Raw genomic sequence first — 25559 nt, forward strand, 5'->3', positions numbered from 1 at the left:
GGAGCTCACGTTAATCAGCTCACCACTCCACAGAGACACCAGCTTTAACCGCTCTCTGACAGCAAACGATTCTTGGCTCCCTCCCCAGAGAGGCTCCTTTTTCTACTCTCAGATTAGACCTTGAATGAGCTGAGTCTACTCCTTTTGTTTTTATTAAAACCCAATCTGATAGCATGGCTATTTGAACTGAAGGCTCTAAACCCACCCTGTCAAATATTACAGCCACTGGCCACATTATGGCTACTGAGCAGTTGAAATGTGGCTACTGGCTAGAAAGGAGAGTGCTATGGGTGTAAATCAAACGTTAGATTTCAAAAACCGAGCACGAAAAAGAAAATGTAAAATAGCTCATTAATGATCTTAATACTGAGGATACCTTGATACGATAACTACAAATGTTAAATAAAATGTATTATTAAAATTAGTTTCACCTGTTTCCTTTTGCTTTTTTAAAATGTTGCTTGTATTGTACTTCTCTTAGAAGTGGTGGCTTCCAAAGTGATCCTTGTTCCCGCCTTGCTGTCTCCTACGTGTTCTCTTGACCCTCCCCCACGTTAGCTCTGACAAATTACCTCCCCCCTCTTCTTTCCGGTCTTTATTTTCTTCGTTCTCTGCCTCCACATTTTATGCCTTGGCCCACACCCAACAAAAATAAGGAAGCCCATGATCTTTCCAACTGGCAGTCTGACCTGGTCACAGCATTGTCTATCTAGAAGTCCAGCTGGAAATAAATTTAAAATATCCCTGACTGCCTTTTAACTCTCCGAATACTTTCTGCAATGGATTGAACTGTGTCCCACCAAAATACTTGTCAACTTGGCTAGGCCATGATTCCCAGTACTGTGTAAGTGTCCACCATTTTTTCATCTGATGTGATTCTCCTTTGTGTTGTAAATTCTGTCTCTGTGATGTTAATGGAAACCCTGGTGGCGTAGTGGTTAAGTGCTACGGCTGCTAACCAAGAGGTCAGCAGTTCAAATCCGCGAGGCGCTCCTTGGGAGCTCTATGGGGCAGTTCCACTCTGTCCTACAGGGTCGCTATGAGTCAGAATCGACTCGACGGCAGTGGCTTTAGTGAATGATGTTAATGACATGGGATTATCAGCAATTAGGTTAACGAGGCAGGACTCAGTGTACAAGATTAGATTATGTCTTAAGTCAATCTCTTTTGAGATAAAAGAGAGAAGTGAGCAGAGAGACATGGGGACCTCACACCACCAAGAAAGACTAGCCAGGAGTGTGCATCCTTTGGACCTGAGGTCCCTGCACTGAGAAGCTCCTCGACCAGGGGAAGACTGGTAACAAGGACCTTTCTCTAGAGCTGACAGAGAAAGCCTTCCCCTGGAGCTGCATTTGGACTTCTAGCCTACTAGACTGTGAGAAGATAAGCTTCTGTTTGTTAAAGCCATCCACTTGTGCTATTTCTGTGATAGCAGCACTAGATGACTAAGACAGAACTTGGTACCGAGAGAGTAGGGTGCTGCTCTAACAGACACCCAAAATGTGGACGTGGCTTTGAAGCTGTATGGACAGAGGCTGGAGGAATATTAACGTGTCTAATGGTAAAGGCGGATTGACACAATGGCTGCAACAATGAACTCAAGCATGACAATGATTATAAGGAAGGCTCCGGACTGGGCGGCGTTTCGTTCTCTTGTGCACAGGGTCACTACAAGTCGGAACTGACTCCACGGCACCCAACAACAACAACGGTAAAGGCCTAGATTGCCCTGGAGAGACTGTTGGTGGAATTACGGACAACAAAGGACATTCTCGCGAGGACTAAGAAGGAAGGGAGGAGAGCTGTAACACTGGAGACGGCACAGATGATGAGAAGTGACAGCAGCAGAGCCAGGGGACCAGCACGAGGCAACAGTGAAGCCAACCCACACAGCAAGAGAGCTGAGGGCCTGTGCACAGGAGGCTTCCTGGCGGAGTGGGGTGCCTCTAGGTACCTACCCGTGGAGCTAGGCTTGCCGACCTGGCTAACGTTTACTGGCGGAGTAGGGTGCCTCCAGGCACTTACTGGTGGAGCTACACTTGCCCCAGCAAGGCAGACATGGGCTGAGAGGCCTGAGGGACCAAGAGGCCAAGGAACCAGGAAGCAAAAGCTGAAGAGACAAGCAACACAGGAAGCCAAGCTGCCTCAGTCTCGAAGGGTATGGCCACGACCTCTGGAGTTCCAAAGGGTGGAGCCACGGCCCCTGGTATGTCTAACAGTGGAGCTGCCACTCAGATGGGACTAGGAGAATGGTGTGCCTGAAGCCAGCCCCAGTGGGCCTGGAAGGTGGAGCTGAAGCCCAGGGCCGAGAGGCCTCCACTCAGAATCTGGAGAGTGCGGCCAGTACCTAGAGTCTGGAGGGCAGGGCTATTGTGTAAATGGTCTCAGAGAACAGAGGATTATTTTCAAGGCTTGAGGGCTAATGTAATGTGTTCTGCTAACTTGCTTGTGCCTGTTATGCCTTCTTTCTCTCGAATCTCTCCCATTTGTAATGGAAATGTCTAGCTTGTGCTTGCTCTGCCATTGTACTTTGGAAGCAGATAACTTATATTCTGGATCTTGCAGATGAAGAGGAATTTTTGGATTTTGGACTTGCAGCTGATTTAAGCCTTTTGCTATGATATGATGGGTTGAATATGTTTTACATATGTGTCAACTTGGCCAAGCCATGATTACCAGTATTTTGTGATTGTCTACCATTTTGTCACATGATGTGATTTTCTTATGTGTTGTAAATCCTGTCTCTATGATGTTAACGACATGGGATTAGTGGCAGTTATGTTAACAAGACAGGACTCAATCTTCAAGATCAGATTGTATCTTAAGCCAATCTCCTTTGAGATATAAACTAGAGAAGTGAGCAGAGCTACATAAGGACCTCATACCACCTAGAAAGCAGCACCGGGAGCACAGCACATCCTTTGGATCCAAGGCACATGTGCAGAGAAGCTCCTAGATCCAGGGGAAGACTGACAAGGACCTTCTTCCAGAGCCAACAGACACAGAAAGGCTTCCCCTGGAGAAGACATTCTGAATTCAACTTCTAGTCTACTAGACTGTGAGAGAATAAACTTCTGTTTCTTGAAGCTATCCACTTGTGGTATTTCTGTTATAGCAGCCCTAGATAACCAAGACACTTTCTGAATCCAGTTATATTTTCTAAGTCTAGGATCTTTCTTGGTTGAGTTCTCTAACCTAGCTGTTACCATCAGTGATTCCCTATTTCTCCAGAAGAAGAGGATTCTTTTATGGATGAAAAAATTCTGATGCCCAGAGTAATAATATTATTCTCGTTTGTTTCAAGGCCAGATGGTCTGGGTAAGAATCATGCCTCTATAAAATTATTCCTGTGTCACTATGAGCAAGTAACTTAACCCCTCCGGCCTCAGTTTCCCTATCTGTAAAATGGGGTTATAATATTTTTTTTTTCATAAGCACTATTATCAACTGAATGGAAGAGATCCATATTTGTACCCATTCCAAAGAAAGCTGATCCAACAAAATGTGGAAATTATCAAACAATATCATTAATGCCACGTGCAAGAAAAATTTTGCTGAAGAGCATTCAAAAACAGTTGCAGGAGGCGGAGCCAAGATGGCGGAATAGACAGACGCTTCCAGCGAGCCCTCTTTACAACAAAGACCTGAAAAAACAAGTAAAACGAGTATATTCGTGACACGCTGGGAGCCCTGAGCTTCAAAGGCAAGCTTAGAAAATGAACTGAGGGGCAGGCGGATGAAGAGACCATTCAGAAGCGGAGAGGAGTTACCGGACGTGAATCGCGGGGAACCCTCAGGCAACATTTCCAGAGCGGCTGCAGCGGGCTGGTACTAGCATTGGGCCACAGTTTCCTCAGGGAGAAGCAGCCCAGCCACACAGCCTACTCACACCTCCAGAAACTGAGAAGAACAGTGCTCTCAGCAAAAGCTAAGTACTTGGGTATATTTTACTGCGTCCCCACACCCCCAAGCCGGCTTCAGCGGCTGAATTCCCTGGCCTGAGATAGGCAATGTTGAGTGCCTAGAGCCATCTTCCCACCTTGGAGAGGGAAAATATTTGCAATTGGGGAAGAGATAATTTGCCAACTCCACTAACAGGGGGAAGTTCCGGACAGCAGCGGCTCCTGTCCAGACATAAACAGTCCATGGACTTCGAGCATCTTTCCCCTCTGCATGGACCCGTGTGGGCCTATTTCGGGAGAAGAGGCCCTTTTTGGCAGACTCCAACCATTTCAGCGGTGTGGTGGAGAGGTGGGTGTTTGATGTTTGACATTGCTTTGCCTATTAAACAAGGGCCTCAACTACCCACATCAGAGACCTAAGGACTGGTAGCTCCACTCAGGTCATCCGGTCACCAGCAAAAGGAATCCAAGGATAACTGGTACCTCCCAGTCCTTACAACCAAAAACATTGGGTGCCCATGGTCCGTCTGCAGAACCCACCCACCTGCACACTCTAGGGAACAGGGACACACTTTCCTCAGAGAAACTCGGGGAGTCGGTTCTCAGCCCCCTCCCTTGTTCAGAGCGTGACCCCCTGCTGCAATCAGATTCCGATATATATGCCAATCACCCCTGCCCCTCTAAGACTGTAGGACAGAGCCTGTACCACACACTTGATGATCAGCTACCTGGATCCCTGAGCTGAATTCATACAAGAAAAGTGAATGGACTCCTAGACTGATATACCTGATAACAGCTCTAGCCAGCTTGGGACAGGACACCAGAGCTCCAAAGGCTAAAATAATCAAGCTAGCTCACTCAAGAAACTCATTTGGGCATACCAAAACAAAACAAAGCAAGAAGCTATGACACAGTAAGCAAGCATAAACTAATACAATAACTTACAGATGGCTCAGAGACAACAGTCAATATCAAGTCACATAAAGAAACAGATCATGATCACCTCAACAGGCTCTCAAAACAAAGAATTGAGGGATCTTCTAGATGAAAGTGCATTCCTGGAATTACCAGAGGCAGAATACAAAAGATTAATATACAGAAACCTTAAAGACATCGGGAAGGAAATGAGGCAATATGCAGAATGAGCCAAGGAACACACAGATAAAGCAATTGAAGAAATTAGAAAGATTATTCAGGAACATAATGAAACATTTAATAAGCTGGAAAAATCCAGAGACAACAGCAATCAGAAATTCAGAAGATTAACAATAAAATTACAGAAGTAGACAACTCAGTGGAGAGTCAGAGGAGCAGAACTGAGGAAGCAGAAGCTAGAATTTCTGAACTCGAAGATAAATCACTTGGCACTAATACATTTGAAGAAAATTCAGAAAAAAGAATTTAAAAAAATGAAGAAAGCTTAAGAATCATGTGGGACTATCAGGAGAAATAACCTACGAGTGATTGGAGTACCAGAACAGGGAGGGATAACAGAAAATACAGAGAAAATTGTTGAAGATTTGTCGGCAGAAAACTTCCCTGGTATCGTGAAAGATGAAAAGACATCTATCCAAGATGCTCACCGAACTCCACATAAGGTGGATGTTAAAAGAACTTGCCAAAACCAAAGATAAAGAGAGAATTTTAAGAGCAGCAAGGGATAAACGAAAAGTCACCTACAAAGGAGAGCCAATAAGAATAAGCTCGGACTACTCGGCAGAAACCATGCAGGCAAGAAGGCACTGGGATGACATATTTAACATATAGAAGGAAAAAACTTGCCTGCCAAGAATCATATATCCAGCAAAACTGTATCTTTAATATGAACGTGAAATTAGGACATTTCCAGATAAACAGAAGTTTAGGGAATTCAAAAAAACCAAACCAAAACTACAAGAAATACTAAAGGGAGTTCTTTGGTTAGAAAATCAATAATATCAGGTATTAACCCAAGAATAGAACACTGGGCAGAGCAATGAAAAGTCAACCCAGACAGGGAAATCGAAAAAACAAAAAAAGATTTTTTAAAAAAAAAAAGCTCAAAAAAGGGTAACAGTAATGTTATTATGTAAAAGAAGACAACATTAAAACAATAAAGAGGTACTAAGAAACGTAATCACAGATCTTCCATATGGAGAGGAAGATACAGCAATTCAAAGAAATAAAAGTTAGGTTTAAATTTAGAAAAACAGGGGTAAACAGTAAGGTAACCACAAAGGAGACAAACTATCCTACTCATCAAAATAAAATACAAGAAAAAAATAAAGACTCAGCAGAAACAAAATCAACAACAACCAATATGATGAAAGGACAATATATAATCTACTCAGCAAATAAAATTAAGTGGGAAAAAGAAACTGTCAACAACACACAAAAAAGGCATCTAAATGACAGCACTAAATTCTTACCTAATTACGCTGAATGTAAATAGACTAAATGCAGCAATAAAGAGACAAAGAGTGGCAGAATGGATTAAAAAACAAGATCCGTTTATATGCTGCCTACAAGAGATAAACCTTAAACTTAGAGACACAAACAAGCTAAATCTCAAAGGATGGAAAAAAAATATATCAAGCAAGCGACAATCAAAAAAGAGCAGGGGAAGCAATATTAATTTCTGACAAAATAGACTTTAAATTTAAATCCATCATAAAGGATAAGGAGGGACACTATATAATGATTACAGGGACAATATACCAAGAAGATGTAACCATATTAAATATTTATGTACCCAACAACAGGGCTGCAAGATACATAAAACAAACTCTATCAGCATTGAAAAGTGAGATAGACAGCTCCACAATAATAGTAGGAGGCTTCAACACACCACTTTCGGAGAAGGACAGGACATCCAGAAAGAAGTTCAGTAAAGAAACAGAAGATCTAAATGCCACAATCAACCAACTTGACCTCGCAGACATATACAGAACACTCCACCCAACAGCAGCCAGGTATACTTTCTTTTCTAGTGCACATGGAACTCTCTACGATAGACCACATATTAGGTCATAAAGCAAGCCTTAGCAGAATCTAAAACATTGAACTATTACAAAGCATCCTCTCTGACCGTAAGGCCATAAAAGTGGAAATCAATAACAGAAAAAGCAGGGAAAAGAAATCAAACACTTGGAAACTGAAGAATACTCTGCTCAAAAAAGACTAGATTAGAGAAGACATTACGGATGGAATAAAGAAATTCAGAGAATCCAATGAGAATGAAAACACTTCCTCCTATCAGAACCCTTGGGACACAGCAAAAGCAGTGCTCAGAAGCCAATTTATATCAATAAATGCACAAATACAAATAGAAGAAAGGGCCAAAATCAAAGAATTATCCCTACAACTTGAACAAAGAGAAAGAGAGCAAAGAAAGAAATCCTCAGGCACCAGAAGAAAACAAATAATAAAAATTAGAGCTGAACTAAATGAAATAGAAAACAGAAAAACAATTGAAAGAATTAACAAGACCAAAAGCTGGATATTTGAAAAAAAAATCAACAAAATTGATAAACCATTGGCCAAACCGACAAAAGAAAAACAGGAGAGGAAGCAAATCACCCGAATAAGAAATGAGATGACGATATTACAACAGACCCAACTGAAATTAAAAGAATCATATCAGATTACTATGAAAAATTGTACTCTAAAAAATTTGAAAACCTGAAGAAATGGATGAATTCCGAGAAACACACTACCTACCTAAACTAACACAAACAAAGGTAGAACAACTATAACAAAAGAAGAGATTGAAAAGGTAATCAAACATAACAAAAGAAGACCCATAACAAAAGAAGAGACTGAAAAGGTAATAAAAAAAACTCCCAATAAAAAAAAGCCCTGGTCCGGACGGCTTCACTGCAGAGTTCTACCAAACTTTCATAGAAGAGTTAACACCACTACTACTAAAGGTATTTCAGAGCATAGAGAACAACGGAATACTCCCAGACTCATTCTATGAAGCCACCATATCCCTGATATCAAAACCTGGTAAAGGCACCACAAAAAAAGAAAATTATAGACCAATATCCCTCATGAACTTAGATGCAAAAATCCTCAACAAAATTCTAGCCAATAGAATTCAACAACATGTCAAAAAAATAATTCACCATGACCAAGTGGGATTCATACCAGGTAAGCCGAGATGGTTCAACATTAGAAAAACAATTAATGTAATCCACCACATAAATAAAACAAAAGACAAGAATCACATGATTTTATAAATTGATGCAGCAAAGGCATTTGACAAAGTTCAACACCCATTCATGATAAAAAAAACTCTCAGCAAAATAGGAATAAAAGGAAAATTCCTGAACATAATAAAGGGCATTTATACAAAGCCAATAGCCAACATCATCCTAAATGGAGAGAGCCTGAAAGCATTCCCCTTGAGATTCGGAACCAGACAAGGATGTCCTTTATCACCACTCTTATTGAACACCGAGTTGGAGGTCCTAGCCAGAGCATATAGGCTTCACAGAGAAATGAAGGGCATCCGGATTGGCAAGGAAGAAGTAAAATTATCTCTATTTGCAGATGACATGATCTTATACACAGAAAACCCTAAGGAATCCTCCAGAAAACTACTGAAACTAATAGAAGAGTTCAGCAGAGTATCGGGATACAAGATAAACATACAAAAATCAGTTGGAGTCCTCTACACCAACAAAAAGAACATTGAAGAGGAAATCACTAAATCGATACCATTTACAGTAGCCACCAAGAAGATAAAATACTTAGGAATAAATCTTACCAGAGATGTAAAAGACTTATACAAAGAAAACTACAATATACTTCTGCAAGAAACAAAAAAAAAAACATACATAAGTGGAAAAACATACCTTGCTCATGGATAGGAAGTCTTAACATAATCAAAATGTCTGTTCTACCAAAAGCGATCTATACATTTAATACAATTACGATCCAAATTCCAACGACATTCTTTAATGAGGTGGAGAGACAAATCACCAACTTCATATGGAAGGGAAAGAGGCCCTGAATAAGTAACGCATTACTGAAAAAGAAGAACAAAGTGGGAGGCCTTATTTTACCTGATTTTAGAACCTATTATACCGCCACAGTAGTGAAAACAGCCTGGTACTGGTACAACAACAGATACATAGACCAATGGAACAGAATTGAGAATCCAGGCATAAATCCATCCACATATGAGCAGCTGACATTTGACAAAGGCCCCAAAACAGTTAAATGGGGAAAAGACAAATGGTGCTGGTACAACTGGATATCCATCTGCAAAAAAATGAAACAAGACCCATACCTCACTCCATGCACAAAAACAAGCTCAAAATGGATCAAAGACCTAAATATAAAATCTAAAACGATAAAGATCATGGAAGAAAAAATAGGGACAACGTTAGGAGCCCTAATACACGGCATAAACAGTGTACAAAACATTATTAAGAACGCAGAAGAAAAACTAGATAACTGGGAGCTCCTAAAAATCAAACACCTATGCTCATCCAAAGACTTCACCAAAAGAGTAAAAAGACTACCTACAGAATGGGAAAAAGTTTTTAGCTATGACACTTCCAATCAGCGCCTGACCTCTAAAATCTACATGGTACTGCAAAAACTCAACTACAAAAAGACAAATAACCCAATTAAAAAATGGGCAAAAGATATCAACAGACACTTCACTAAAGAAGGCATTCAGGTATCTAACAGATACTTGAGGAAATGCTCACGATCATTAGCCATTAGAGAAATGGAAATCAGAACTACAATGAGATTTCATCTCACTCCAACAAGGCTGGCATTAATCCAAAAAACACAAAATAACAAATGTTGGAGAGGCTATGGAGAGATTGGAACACTTCTACATTGCTGGTGGGAATGTAAAATGGCACAACCACTTTGGAAATCTATCTGGTACTTCCTTAAAAAGCTAGAAATAGAACTACCATACGACCCAGCAATCCCACGCCTCGGAATATATCCTAGAGAAATAAGAGCCTTTACACAAACAGATATATGCACACCCATGTTTACTGCAGCACTGTTTAGAACAGCAAAAAGATGGAAGCAAGCAAGGTGCCCATCAATGGATAAATGGATAAATTATGGTACATTCACACAATGGAATACTATGCATTGATAAAGAACAGTGATGAATCTGTGAAATATTTCATAACATGGAGGAACCTGGAAGGCATTATGCTGAGTAAAATCAGTCAGTTGCAAAAGGACAAATATTGCATAAGATCACTATTATAAGAACTTGAGAAATAGTTTAAACTGAGACGAAAACATTCTTTTGTGGTTACGAGAGGCAGGAGGGAGGGAGGGTGGGAGAGGGGTATTCACTAATTAGACAGTAGATAAGCACTACTTTAGGTGAAGGGAAAGATAACCCACAACTTTTTGGTTTAGTCCAGCACAACTGGACTAAACCAAAAGCAAAAAAAGTTCCCTGAATAAACTGAATGCTTCGAAGGCCAGCATAGCAGGGGCAGGGGTTTGGGGACCATGGTTTCAGGGAACATCTAAGTCAATTGGCATAATAAAATCTATTAAGAAAACATTCTGCATCCCACTTTGAAGAGTGGCGTCTGGGGTCTTAAACACTAGCAAGCAGCCATCTAAGATGCATCCATAAGTCTCGACCCACCCGGATCAAAGGAGAATGAAGAACACCAAGGTCACAAGGTAATTACGAGCCCAAGAGACAGAAAGGGCTACATGAAGCAGAGACTACATCATCCTGAGACCAGAAGAACTAGATGATGCCCGGCCACAACCGATGACTGCCCTGACAGGGAACACAACAGAGAACCCCTGAGGGAGCAGGAGAGCGGTGGGATGCAGACCCCAAATTCTCATAAAAAGACCAGGCTTAATGATCTGACTGAGACTAGAAGGACCCCGATGCTCATGGCCCCCAGACCTTCTGTTGGCCCAGGATAGAAACCATTCCCAAAGCCAACTCTTCAGACACGGATTGGACTGGACAGTGGGTTGGAGAGGGATGCTGGTGAGGAGTGAGCTTCTTGGATCAGGTGGACACTTGAGACTATGTTGGCATCTCCTGCCTGGAAGGGAGATGAAAGGGTAGAGGGGGTTAGAAGCTGGCGAAACAGACATGAAAAGAGAGAGTGGAGGGAGAGAGAGGGCTGTCTCATTAGGGGGAGAGTAACTGGGAGCATATAGCAAGGTGTATATAAGTTTTTGTGTGAGAGACTGACTTGATTTGTAAACTTTCACTTAAAGGAGAATAAAAATCATACAAAAAAAAATAATAATCCGTTGCAGCAGTACATTTACAGCCGACTTCCAGAAATACAAGCTGGATTCAGAAGAGGACATGGAACAAGGGATATCATTGGTGATGTGAGATGGATCTTGGCTGAAAGCAGAGAATACCAGAAGAATGTTTACCTGTGATTTATTGACTATGCAAAGGCATTCGACTGTGTGGATCATAATAAATTATGTGCAACATTATGAAGAATGAAATTCCAGAACACTCAATTGTGCTCATGAGGAACCTGTACATAGACCAAGAGGCAGTCATTCGAACAAGGGGATACTGCATGGCTTAAATTCAGGAAAGGTGTGTGTCAGGGTTGTATCCTTTCACTTATTCAATCTGTATGCTGAGCAAATAATCTAAGAACCTGGATCATATGAAGAAGAATGGGGCATCAGGATTGGAGGAAGACTCATTAACAACCTGCGTTATGCAGATAACACAATATTGCTTGCTGAACGTGAAGAAGGCTTTAAGCACTTACTGATGAAGATCAAAGACTATGGCCTTAAGTATGGATCACACCTCAAGGTAAAACAAAAATCCTCACAACGGGATCAATAAGCAACATCATGATAAACAGAAAATACTGAAGTTGCCAAGGATTTCATTTTACTTGGATCCACGATCAACACCCAGGGAAGCTGCAGTCAAGGAACCCAATGATGTATTGCCATCGAGTCAGTTTGGAGAATACCAAGCCACATCTTTTAAGCTTCTCTGGAATAACATCAGGGGAGACTGTGGAATTTATCTTTGATACCAGAAATATACCTAGATCTGACCCTTCCCCACCCCTACTCTTAGCCTACTCCCTCCACAGAACCTCAGAGAGTGCCTACTGAAGAAAGTTTCTCAAAAAATACTGGATTAATGGATAAAGGGATGAATGCTTCTCAGCTCATATATCACATGCAACTGGCTTTGCGTTCACAAAAGACTGACATGGCCTCTTGTTTTGCTTTCTAAATTAAAGAAAAAATAATGTTAAATAGGGCTTTAAGGTGATATGGAAAACACTGGTAGGTGGTTCCCCAAATCTGTTTTCCCTATAGTTACCACATTCTAGGTTTTGGGCCAGACACATGGATGGTTGGGAGAAACCCCTCCCAGCCTTTGTTGAAACGACGGTGTCATGTGTCTAAATAACAGTTAATGGAATGTTGCATTGATGTGTGTAATTTCTGGAATGTGTCCTCAAAAATGCATGGATATGCCTTTTTATTTCCTTTCTTCCTTCCTGTTGGCTGGGATGTCAGCATAATGGCCTGAGCTGGAGCTGCCATTATGAGCAATGAGGTATAATCCAACTACTGAGGACAGAGTAACAAGACAGAAGGACACTAGGTATTCCAGAATGGAGTAGCCAAACGAGCCCTGTCAGCCTATATTTATGAGAAATGAAAAAAAAAAAAGTTTATCTTGTTAAGCCACTGCTATTTTGGGTTTCTCTCAGTCTTCAGGAGAATTTATCTCCAAAACTCTCACTCTCTCTCTCCCATTTCTTCCCCTCTGTCCTCACCTTGTCCTGGCTTTGTCTGTCATGTCCTCTTTCTACAGGTTTCTATTCACCTGAATGTCTCTAGTCTCTGACTTCAGAGCCCCTCAGCCATGTCGTCTCAGTTCTTTCATCTGAATGCCAGATTAGTAGCTGGAATGTTCCTGGCTGAATTCACTCCCTCAAGAGGAGGGAAGCTCCATCTTAACTGGGCCTTAAGACAACCAAGGACATATTCGTAACCTACATGGCAGCCTTCAGAAGGAAAGGAGGTGACTTCACTGCTAGAAAATTAAAAGAGTCCTAAGACTCAGGATATGAATTTAATCATGATCTATGGAAAATAATACATGGACAGCATGTATGGAGGGTTAGAAAAAACCAAACCAGTTGCTGTTGAGTTGACCCTGACTCACAGAGACCCCATGTGTGTCAGAGAACTGTCCTCCACAGGGCTTTCAATGGCTGGTATTTTGGACGATTATAAAGCCTTTCTTTTGAGGCACTTCTGGGTGGACTTGAACTGCCAACCATTCAGTTAGCAGCTGAGCACATTCATGATGGATACAAAAAAAACCCAAACCTATTGCCATTGAGTCAGTTCTGACTCATAACGACCCTACAGGACAGAGCAGAACTGCCCCATAGAGTTTCCAAGGAGCGCCTGGTGGATGTGAACTGCCGACCCTTTGGTTAGCAGCCATAGCACTTAGCCACTATGCCACCAGGGTTTCCTCATGATGGATAAGGTCACCAATATTAAAAATATAAAACACCCTGACAAACATCACCAAGGAGAAATACCCACCAGATCTCTCATTTTAAACTTAGTCTTCCACATTTGTTTTTAACCAGATTTCATCTGAATCAAAATGTTCCTCCTTGTTTCTGACTATCTCTAACCCCTTGGGATGGCTTTTGATCTATAATCGACTGTCCCCTGGATACAAAGGTCAAAGCAAATTTCCAGAAGACATATGACATACATTCACACATAAAGTTAAGAGTGATAACAATGATTGGGACCATTGGTATTTCATATCAGACCATGCTTTTAAAAATGGCTGAGTGAGGAACTTGGTAAATTCTCTCCCTGAAAAGCAACGTTAACACTAGACAAACTTGTCAGAACAAGCATCAAACATCTCTGGAAAGACTCCGAAAGCATATAATAAATTGAAAACGTTTATTCAAGAAAATCTATTGAACTTCGTGAAGACCAGTGGGAATGGGAGCGCTTTAGCCTGGAGCTGCTTACTTTCCCCATCTCTACCCCAGCTCCGTGATGGAGACGTTCTACCAGGGCAGGGTAGCCTGTAAGGATTGGCAGCTCTCCTGCGGAGAAAGATGCTTTCTTTGGAGCAAAGTGCAAAAAAAAAAAAAAAATCCATGGCCAGGCATGCTGTCAAAAACAGTAACAATCTGAGTGGCAAACAATCAGGGAAGACCAACATGACAGCAATACTAGTGCGGCAAACAAAATGGCAGATCAGAACAGACAGAAAATTAACAGGGAGGTCAGGGGAATGGCATAGCCAATGTAGGCCTTGATAAAATAATACTCTTCCCCGCTGGTCTAGAGCACTGTGTGGTGCATGTGCAAGACTACACAGAGATCAAAGAGGACTTCAGCAAGCATCTTCTTCCTGGGTGAATGGGAAGTCTTTAAAACACAGAAAGCAACCGCCAGGCAGACTTGTAAACTCCCTGAAGCTGAATGCATTCCCATGTGTGTACCGGGAGTTCCAGAAGGTGAAGAGAGAGAGAGAACGGGGTTGAAAAATACTTGAAAAAATAATGGCCGAAAATGTTAATATACACATCCAATAAATTCAATGAACTCCAAGGAGGATAAACACAAGACAAATGGATGAAGGTGAAACACAAAGAGAAAATACTGAAAGCTGCAAGAGAGAAACAACTCATCACATACAAAGGAACCTCAGTAAGATTAGCAGCTGACTTCTCCTTAGAAACGACAGAGGCCAGAAGACAGCGTGTAGGCTTGCCCTACAAAAAATATTAAAGAAAGTTCCTCAGGCTGGAAGAAACTGAGACCAGATGAAAGTGAAATCTACATGAAAAAATAAGAGCAATGGTAAAAAATAATTACATCGGAAGATACAAAGGACAATATAAATAAGTTTTTGTTGTATCTTAACTGATTTAAAAGACAACTGCATAAAAACAATTATAAAATTGTATAATAAAAATTTAATATATATAATAATACTAGCACAAAGAACAAGGAAGAAATGAGACAATACTGGAGAAAGGAATTGACCTAGAAAACCCCAAACTCATTGCTGTCAAGTCAATTCCGACTCATAGCAATCCTACGGGACAGAGCGGAACTGCCCCCCTAGGGTTTCCAAGACTGTAACTTCACAGAAGCAGATCGTCACATCTTTCTCCCTCAGAGCGACTGGTGGGTTCAAACCACCGACCTTTCAGTTAGCAGCCACAGCACTTAACCACTACGCCCCCAGGGTTTCCAGCAAAATGGTGGGTCAATATGTAACCACATAAAATAACAATGAACAAGAATACTTTAAATACTCAATAAAAAGGCAGAGCTTATCACTCACTAAACATAAAAATAAATGGTGTCTACAAGAGACACACTTTAGACTAAAAGACACAAATAGGTTGAAATTAAAAGAATAGAAAATAATACATCTTGCAAATAGTAACTATAAGACAGCTGGAGTGGTCATACTTATATAATAAAAAACAGAGTAAAACAAAAAAAAGTTACTATAAACAAAGGAGAATATTTTATAATGATAAAAGGTCAATTCATGAGGAAGATGCAACAATTATCACCAATGCACACACCCAACAATATAGCCTCAAAACCCATCAAACAAAATTGTCAGAATTACATGGGGTTGTTAACCAATACCATAAAACAATATATGTACTAACTATTTAATGAGAATCTAGTTTGTTCTGTAAACCTTCGTCTAAAGTACAACTGAAAAAAAAAATAGGGGCAAAAAAAATTGTCAGAATTAAATGAGGAAATAGACAATTCAACAACACTTGGAGACTGCAATAGGCCCCTCTCAATGGTGGATAGAATAACTAGGAAAAAAACTACAAGAATATAGAAGACTTACTAAACACTATCGACCAACTTGGCCGAACTGACATCTATAGAACACTCAACAACAATAGTAGAATAAGCATCATGGAAGACAGGCCACATGCTAGGTGAAAAAACAACTCTCAACTTTAAAAGGCCTGAAATCATAGTATGTATATTTCTGACCAAAACAGAGATTAATTAGAAGTCAACAAAAGAAGGGAACTGGGGAAATTTTAAAATATTTGGAAATTAAACAACACAATTCTAACAATCCATTTGTAGAAGAAACTACAAAGATAATTAGAAAACATTTTGATCTGAATGAAAGTGAGATCAGCATATCTAAAGTAATGAGAAACAGCTAAAGCAGTGCTTGGAGAGAAATTTATAATTGCAAAGGAGTATATTAGAACAGAAGGAAATTTTCAAATCTATTACCTAAGTTTCAACTTTCAGAAACTAGAAAAAAAAAAAAAAAAAAGCACAAACTAAACCCACTGCCAGCGAAGGAAGGAAATTATTTAAAGACCAGGGTGGAAATCAACAAAATATAGAAAAACAAGAGAGACAGTCAATAAAATCAAAGGTTGTTTCTTTCAAAAGACAAGGAAAAAAATAAAAAAATAACTGCAAGGGAAAATGTTAGCTTGATTGCCAAGAGAAAAGAGAGAGAGAGAGAAGGTACAAATTACCAAAATCTGAAATGGAAGAAGAGACATCATTACCAGCTTTATAGTAATTAAAAGGACTGTAGGGAATATTTTAAGCAGTTTTCTGTCAAAAAATTAGACAACATAGATGAAAAGAACAAACTCCTATAATGACAAAAATTACAAAACTGAATTAAACAGAAAATCTAATACACTGATAATTGTTATACTAAAGAAACTAGTTAATTAAAATCTTCACACAAAGAAAATTCCAGATGGCTTCACTGAAGAATTCTATAAAACTTTTTAAAAAGAAATAATACCAATCCTTCACAAATTCTTCCAGAAAACAGAGAAGGAGGGCACATTTCCCAACTCATTCTGTGAGGCCAGTATTACCCTGATCCCAAAGCCAGAAAAATACACGATGAGAAAACTATAGACCAATATCCCTTATGAATATAGGTGCAAAAAAATCCTCAACAAAATATTAGCTAACCAAATCCTGCAACCCAAGGAACCAAGTGAGATCCATCCCAGGAATGTAAGACTGGTTTAATATCTGAAAATCAATTAACATAACAGTAATACATCATATTAATAGAAGACAAAAACCCCATAATAATCTCAACAGATGCAGAAAAAGCATTTGACAAACTCCAACACTCATTCATGATTAAAAACAAAACAAAAAAACCAAAACTTGTCAACAAACTAGAAATAAAAGGGAAACTCCTCATTACGGTAGAGGACATCTAAGGAAAAACTACGGAAACATGGTATTTAATGGTGAAAGACTGACTGCATGTCCCTACTATCAGGAGCAAGACAATCATGTCTGTTCCCTCTGCTTATATTCAACCAGTGCCATCAGGAAAGGAAATGAAAAGGCATCCAGGTTGGAAAAGAGGGAGTAATACTGCCTTGGTTCACTATGTAGAAAATCCTATGGAATACATACATGCACAAACCCATACATCCATCTACTAAAACTAATATATGAGATCGGCAAATTCACAAGATTTGATATCTGTATAAAAATCTGTATACCAAAGAAGGATCGATACATTCGAATTGTGGTGTTGCCAAAGAACACTGACTATACCATGGACTATCAGAAGAACGAACAAATCTGTCTCGGAGTAAGTACAGCCAGAATGCACCTTGGAAACGAAGATGGTGAGATTTTCTCTTGCTTACTTTGCACATGTTACCAGAAGAGACCAATCCCTGGAGAAGGACATCATGCTTGGTAAACTAGAGGGTCAAGAAAAAACAGCAAGACCCTCAACAAGATGGATCAACACAGCAGCTGCAACAATGGGCTCAAACATAGCAACAGTTGTGAGGACAGTCAGTACCAGGCAACATTTTATTTTGTTGTATACAGAGTTGTTATGAGTGGAGCCAATTCTATGGCACCCAACAACAACAACATACAAAAATCAATCACGTTTCTGTATATTAACAGCAAATACATGAAAACCAAAATTAAACACACAACACCACTTCCATTTTCTCCAAAGGAAATGAAACACATAAGAATAAAAAAACCAAAAACAAACCCATTGCCGTCGAGTCAATTCCGACTCATAGCGACCCTACAGGACAAAGTAGAACCACCCCATAGAGTTTCCAAGAAAAACCTGGTGGATCTGAACTGCCGACCTTTTGGTTAGCAGCCGTAGCACTATGCCACCAGGGTTTCCACGTAAATACACACTTAGCAAAACATTCATAGAATTTATAGTTGAAAACTGTAACAGTGCAGATGAACAAAATTAAAGGCCTAAATAAATGGAGACACATTGTTCATTTACTTGGAAGACTCAACACTGTAAAGATGTCAAGTCTCCTCAAATTCATCTATAGGTTTAATGCAATTCATATTAAAACCCAAGAAGGTTTTTGTAGATAGAGACAAACTTAATGTAAAACTAATATAAGAAAGGTATAGGGATATAGAATTTTCAACAAGTTTGAAAAAAAAAAAAAGGAATAAAGTGTGAGGAATCACTCTACCCAAAATTTAAAAAAAAAAAAAAATTTTTTTTTTTTTTTTTTATTAAGCTAGGGTAACCAAAGAGAGGGTAACTTCCTCAACTTGATAAATTAAATCTACCAGAAACCTGCAGCTAGCATCATACTTAATGGTAAAAAAGCTAGATACTTTCCCCTTAAGATGGGGAACAAGACAAGGATGTCCCCTCTCACCACTCCTGTTTAACATCATATTGGAAGTCCCAGCTGATGCAGTAAGAAAAGAAAAAGAAATAAAAGGTATACAGATTGAGACCAAACCAAACCCAATGCCGCTGAGTAGATTCCCACTCAGCGTGATCCTATAGAACAGAGTAGAACTGCCCCATAGAGTTTCCAAGGAGTAGCTGGTGGATCCGAACTGCCAACCTTTTCGTTAGCAGCTGAGCTCTTAACTACTGCACCACCAGGGCTCTACAGACTGAGAAGGAGGAAATTAAAAGTATCTTTGTAAATTATACGATTGTCTATGAAGACTATCCCAAAGAAATCTACAAAAAAACTCCTGGAACTAATAAGGGATACCAAGTTTGCAGGATACAAAATTTACGAAAGTCAACAGCTTTCCTATATACCAGTAATAAACAACTGGAATTTGAAATTAAAAATTGAACATCATTTACAGTAACCCAAACCCAATCATTTACAGTAGCACCAATAAATATGAAATACTGAGATATAAATCTAACAAAATATGGATTTACGTAATATGTCTACCCATCCACCAACACCACTGTGTTAGTTACCGTAGCTTAATAAGCAGGCCTTAATTTGGGGTAGATTGATTCCTCACACTTCTTCTTTTTGTTTTCTTCAAAACATGTACAAGATCTACAGGAGGAAAAGTACAAAACTCTGAAGAAAGAAATCAAAGAAGATCTAAACAAATGCAAAAGTATTCCAGGTTCATGGATAGAAAACTCAGTATTATTATTATGTCCATTCTTTTCAACTTGATGTATAGATTCACACAGTCCCAATCAAAATCCCAACAAGTTCTTTGTGAATACTTACAAACCAATTCTGAAGTTTATATGGGGAGGGAAAGGTCCAGAAAATTCAAGAAGAACAAAATTGGAGGACTGATATTACTCTATAGCAAGACTTATGGAAAGGCTACAATGATTGAGACCATGTAGGATAAGCAAACGAATACATAAATACATCAAAGAAACAATAGAGAGCCCAGAAATAGACCCACATAAATATAGTTAACTGGTCCTTGACAAGGGAGTAAAGATAACACAATGGGAAAGGGTTAATCTTTTCAACAAATGGTGCCAGGACAGCTGGACATCCACATGCAAAAACATGAATCTGGAGACCTCACACCTCCGCAAAAATTAACTCAAAGGAAATCACAGACCTACATGTAAAATGAAAAATTATACGACTTCTAGAAGAAATCACAAGAGAAAATCTAGGTGACCTTGGGTTTGGCGATGACTTTTTTAGAAAGAACATCAAAAGCACAAGGAAATAAAAAATTGAGAAGCTGAATGCCATTAAAATTAAAAACTCAATCCCCATCCTAGGCATATACCCAGAAAAAGCAAATGCAGAAACCTATACACCAGTGTTCGCTGCAGCACTTTTCGCAATAGCTAAAATGTGGAAACAACCGAAATGTCCATCAACAGATGAATGGATAAACAAAGTGTGGTACATGCATACCATGGAGTGGTATGCAGCCGTAAGGAGAAATGAACAATGTGCATGAACCCTAAAAACACGCCGAGTGAAATAAGTCAGCTGCAAAGGGACAAACACTATATGGTCTCACTTATATGAAACAAGGAAATATATAGAAACCAAGGATTATTAACAGTTTCCAGGAGTGGGGCGGAGGGGGGAGTTTTTATTAGGGCAGAGCTGAGTTTATGTTAATGGTGGTAGAATATTTTGGAAAAGGATAGCAATAATGGTGGCACAACACGAAGAAAAATGTAATCAATGTCACTGAACTGTAAATGCAGAAGTTGTTGCGATGGTGAGTATCTTGGTGTGTATATTTTCACCACCATAAAAATAAATAAATAAAAACTTCTGCTTTGTTAAAGACACTGTTAAGTGAATAAATGAGACAAGCCAGAGAATGGAAGAAAATATTCGCAAAACGCTTATCTGATAAAGGACTTGTACCCAAAATACACAACATACTCTTCAAACCCAACAATAAGAAAACCATTAACCAATTAAGAAATGGACAAAAGATCTAAACAGACGCCTCACCAAAGAAGATAAACAAATGCAAACAGGCACGTGAAAAGATGTTCAATGTCATATATCATTAAAAAAAAAAAAAAAACAAACCCAGTGCCATCGAGTCAATTCCAACTCATAGCGACCCTATAGGACAGAGTAGAACTGCCCATAGAGTTCCCAAGGAGCGCCTGGCAGATTCGAACTGCCAACCCTTTGGTTAGCAGCCTAACACTTAACCACTACGCTACCAGGGTTTCCTCATATATCATTAAAAAACTGTAAATTAAGACAACAACGAGACACCACTATACGTCTATTAGAATGACTAAAACTTGACACCAAACAATGGAGAGGACGTGGAGAAACAGGAGCTCCCATTCATTGCTGGTGGGACTATAAAATGGTACAGATGCTTAGAGGAGTTGGGCAGTTCCTTACAAAGCTAAACAGACTTACCATACATACAACTCAATAATCACACTCCTTACGTATTTACCCAACTGAGTTGAAAACTTACGTTCACACCAAAACATTCACATAAACGTTTATAGCAGCTTTATTCATAATTGTCAAAAATTGGAAACAACCATGCTGTCCTCCAACAGGTGGATGGAGAAACAAACCGTGGTACATCCATACAATGGAATATTACTCAGCGATATAAAGAAATGAGCCACAAAAAGACGTCAAGGACTCTTCAATGCATATTGCTAAGTGAAATAAGCCATTTGAAAAGGTTATGTACTGTACAATCACAACTACATGACATTCTGGAAAAGGCAAAATCATACAGGCAGTAAAAAGATCAGTGGTTGCCAGGAACTGGGGCGGGGCGGGGTGTGAAGAGGTGGAGCACAGGGGATTTTTAGGGCAGTGAGACTACCCTGTATGATACCATAATGATGGAGACAAGACATCCTGCCTTTGTCAAAATGCACAGAACTAATGTAAACCACAGACCATAGCTAGTACTAATACGTCAATGTTGTTTCCTTAACTGTAACAAATGTACCACTGGAACGCAGGATGTTAATAACAGAAAAAACTCGGTGGGGGGTCATTTGGAATCCTGTACCTCCTGCATAATTTTTCTGTAAACCTGAAACGTCAAGTCTATTTTTTAAAAATAAAAAAGTAATCACTGAAAAAAAAAAAATCAATTGTATGTCTACATACTAGCAATGTACAATCCAAAACTGATTAAGAAAGAAATTCCATTCTCAATAGTACCAATAGTTAAATTCTAGGGAATAAATTTAACAAATCCAAGTCTTGTACACTGAAAACTATAAAACATTGCTATGCGAAACTAAAGACCAAAATAAACAGAGAGATACACCATGTCCTAGATTAAATAATATTGTAAAGATGGCAACTTTCCCAAGATTAACCTATAGATTCAATGCAATCTCTATCAAAATTACAGCAGGCTTTTTTTAAAAATCAGATCATAAACTAGATGGTACCTGGCTACCACCACTGACTACACTGATAGTGATCACAGCAGAGGGTTCTGGATAGAGCTGGAGAAAAATGTAGAACAAAACTCTAACTCACAGAGAAAAAAAGACCAAACTTGCTGGTCTGACAGAAACTAGAGAAACCCTAAGAGTATGGCCCCCGGGCCCCCTTTGAGCTCAGCAATGAAGTCACTCCTGAGGTCCACCCTTCAGCCGAAGATTAGACATGCCCATAAAACAAGACTAAAGGGGCACACCAGCCCAGGGGCAAGGATGAGAAGGCAGGAGGGGGCAGCAGAACTGGTAATAGGGAACGCAACGTCGAGAAGGGGAATGTGTTGACATGCTGTGGGGTTGGCAACCAATGTCGTAAAACATTATGGGTACTAACTGTTTAAGGCAAAGCAAGTTTGTTCTGTAAACCTTCATCTAAAGTACAATAAAAAAAAAAGAAAGAAAGAAAACCTACAATGAGATAACTATCTCACCCTGATATTAAAAAATTAGATCATAAAACAAACATGGAAATGCAAAGGACTGAGAATGGTCAAAATCTTGAAAAAGTACAAAACTGAAGGCCTTATATGTTACGATTCAAAACTTATCACAATCTACATAATTAAGGCAGTATGTACTAGCATTAAGTATGGACATACAGGTCAATGGAACTGAATTGAGTTAACCGATTTTCAATCGAAGTGCCAAGGTAATTCAATGGAGAAAGATTTTCACCAAATGGCGATGGAAAAATTGGTTATACACATGCAAAAATGATGAATTTTGCCCATTACCTCACACCAGTCACAAAAGCACCTAAAAAGATACCACAGACCTAAAAGTAAGAGCTAAAACTTAAACCCACTGCCAGATTTCCAACAGCATTCCTAGGGGACTCACCCTGAGTGAGCTTCCTAACGGGCTTAAATTTTAGACAAGAACATACTAAAAATATTTTTGATCTTGGGTTAGGGAAATATGTCTTAGATACAACACCAAAAGCATGCTACATCAGAGAAAACAAAAAAGGATAAATTAGACTTCATCAAAATAAAAAAACTTTCTTTTTTTGAGCTTCAAGAGGCCTTTAAGAAAATGAAAATATTTGCAAATCATATATCTGATAAAAGACTTGTATCCAGGACATGCAAAGAACTCTACGACTGAAGAAGACAGATAGCCAATGAAAAAATCACAGAAGATGTGAACAGACATTTTACCAAGCTCATGAAAAGATATTCAATATCGTCAGTCATTCCGTTAAAAAACCCACTGCCGTCAAGTCGACTCTGAGTCATAGTGACCCCTTAAGTTATCATGAAATCCATCCATGGGGTAGAAGTCAGGTGTGTTTACTTTTAACAAAACTGACTACAGCAGCACAGAATAGGAAATCATGTGTACTGCATACAAGTGAGATTATTCAATAAAATCTTTTTTCCTCCAACTACATACATATTTTCATATGTAGGTGTGTTTTAGGGTGAGGGTTAGAAATTTCTGGTTACAGTGAATGTTAGTAAAAAATGTTGCAAAGCCACTGGCCTAGAATATGTAATCTAACCCTAAATCTAAGAAAGGTATTTTTCAAATGTAATTTTCCCCCCAAATGCTTCAATCTTTTTTCTTTTTCAAAAAGTCTCTCCAAATAGCGGCTTTCCCGCAAAAGCTCAAAGTACGTGAGTAACCTAACCCGTAGCTTTGCTGCCGCAATTCGAACAGCCCACCGAAGTGGCTGACGGAGTGGGCTTTCTGACTAGTCAGCACTGCTACCCCAACTGATCCTCCTGAGCTGCCAGTACCAGGCAGAGGATGAGTCCCTTAAGTGGGCAGGTTTTCCAGGTTGGCCCAGCCACTTGCCTGCCAAGCTTCTGACGTTTTCACTTTTTCAGCTTGCAGCTTCTGAGCCTTTTTCATCTTTTCCCTCAAGTCTTCCAGGATCTTTGGAAACGTGCCCTGCAGGAGACAGCAGAGAGGTTATGCTTCCTTAAGTAGGTGTTCCACCTAGGATCAGAGCAGAGGAAAAAGAAGAAAACTACGGTTACGCTCATCCATTCATCCAGCAAGCACTTACTGAGTGCTGGGGCTCAGAGGTACTAAGGAGAGCGTAGCTTCCTTCGGAGAAGACCCCAAACTGTGCGGGAAGGTACGGAAGACCCCTGCAGAATGGGACTTGAAGGTTGCAGTATGAACTCATGATTTCAAAATTTCATACATATATTTCCTAATTCTGCAAATTGAAAGGGCCTGTTGCTGTATGCCATCAAGTCGATGCTGACTCATACAGACCCTATATGACAGAGCAGAACTGCCCATAAGGTTTCTTAGGCTGTAATCTTTACAGGAGCAGATCACCAGGTCTATCCTCCCACGGAGCCACTGCGTGAGTTCAAACCACTGACCTTTTGGTTAGCAGCTGAGTGCTTAACCTCAGCAGCAATGAGCATACCTACCGCCCAGATCTTGGTCTCTAAACATCATTCCCCACTAACAGATAATATGGCAGATTCTAGGTCTGGCCCAAAATTACTTAAGAAAGACACAGGTACTGGCTTAGAAGGGACTCCCCTTGGTCAAACTTGTGACAATATGAGCATCAAGAAGAATGATGTAATAGATTAAGACACACTAAGTTAATATAAAAATCCATGACTCCATATTGATAGTCAAAAGAAAGGGGGTGTGATGGGAAGGGAAAGCTCTCCTTCACAGAAAAATGCTAGCTAATAAATGTTGAGGAAATGAAACCAGAAGACTCTGCAGTGCCACGGTAATAATCAATTCAGGCATCAATGCCTGTTAAGACCACCGGGTGACAAGGTGTTAACCAACAGGAGATAGTCACACTGTCTCAAAGCATCATCCCACAGATGGCTTGCTCCTTAGGAAGGGGAAAACGTACTGTACGATGGAGAGGTCAAGCAGATGCCACCTTAACCAAGCGGTCAAACAGCATCAAGCTGGCATCACGGGCCTTTTGACCTGATGCCCTTTGGAGTGTATACAACCTCACCTCTGCAGCATTCTTGACAGAATGTTTAACCTAAATCTAAGTACGAGAAAGAGAGAATGAGAATGAATAGATGGCAAAATGCAAAGGGTTTACCAGTGTTAAATGTGCAATGTTTTTTTCAGCTTTTCTGTAGGTTTGATATTTCTCTCAACGAAGAGCCGGGGGAGGGAAAAGAGGGCCCCAACCTGCTGGAAAAACGCATATAAACGTGCAATTCTTCTAGACTCAGGCTGCCTAGGTTCGAATCCCAGCTGTGTGACAGGAGGCAAGAACCTTTCTGTACCTCAGTTTCCCTGTCTATAAATTAGACATGGGAACCCTTCTGTACCTCATTTTCCCCATCTATGAACTGGAAATGGTATTAACTCCTACCTTATAGGGTTGTTATGAGGACTGGCTGCATTAACACAGGTAAAGAAGTTAGAACGGTACCTGGCAA

The 25559-nt window shown here is 39.8% G+C and overlaps 1 protein-coding gene across 2 annotated transcripts in view; it reads right to left on the reverse strand.

Annotated features, from left to right (window-relative positions):
• The window catches only part of LOC126070690 (E3 ubiquitin-protein ligase TRIM11-like), a 47482-nt gene that overhangs the window by 20566 nt on the left and 1357 nt on the right, over positions 1-25559 (reverse strand). For both annotated transcript variants that reach the window (XM_049875127.1, XM_049875126.1), the window contains exon 2: positions 23968-24063. In XM_049875127.1, coding sequence (XP_049731084.1) covers positions 23968-24063 — 96 coding nt within the window. The remainder of the gene's footprint in view (positions 1-23967; positions 24064-25559) is intronic.

The sequence above is a fragment of the Elephas maximus genome, chromosome 2 (genome assembly GCF_024166365.1).
Source record: "Elephas maximus indicus isolate mEleMax1 chromosome 2, mEleMax1 primary haplotype, whole genome shotgun sequence".
Lineage (NCBI taxonomy): Eukaryota > Metazoa > Chordata > Mammalia > Proboscidea > Elephantidae > Elephas > Elephas maximus.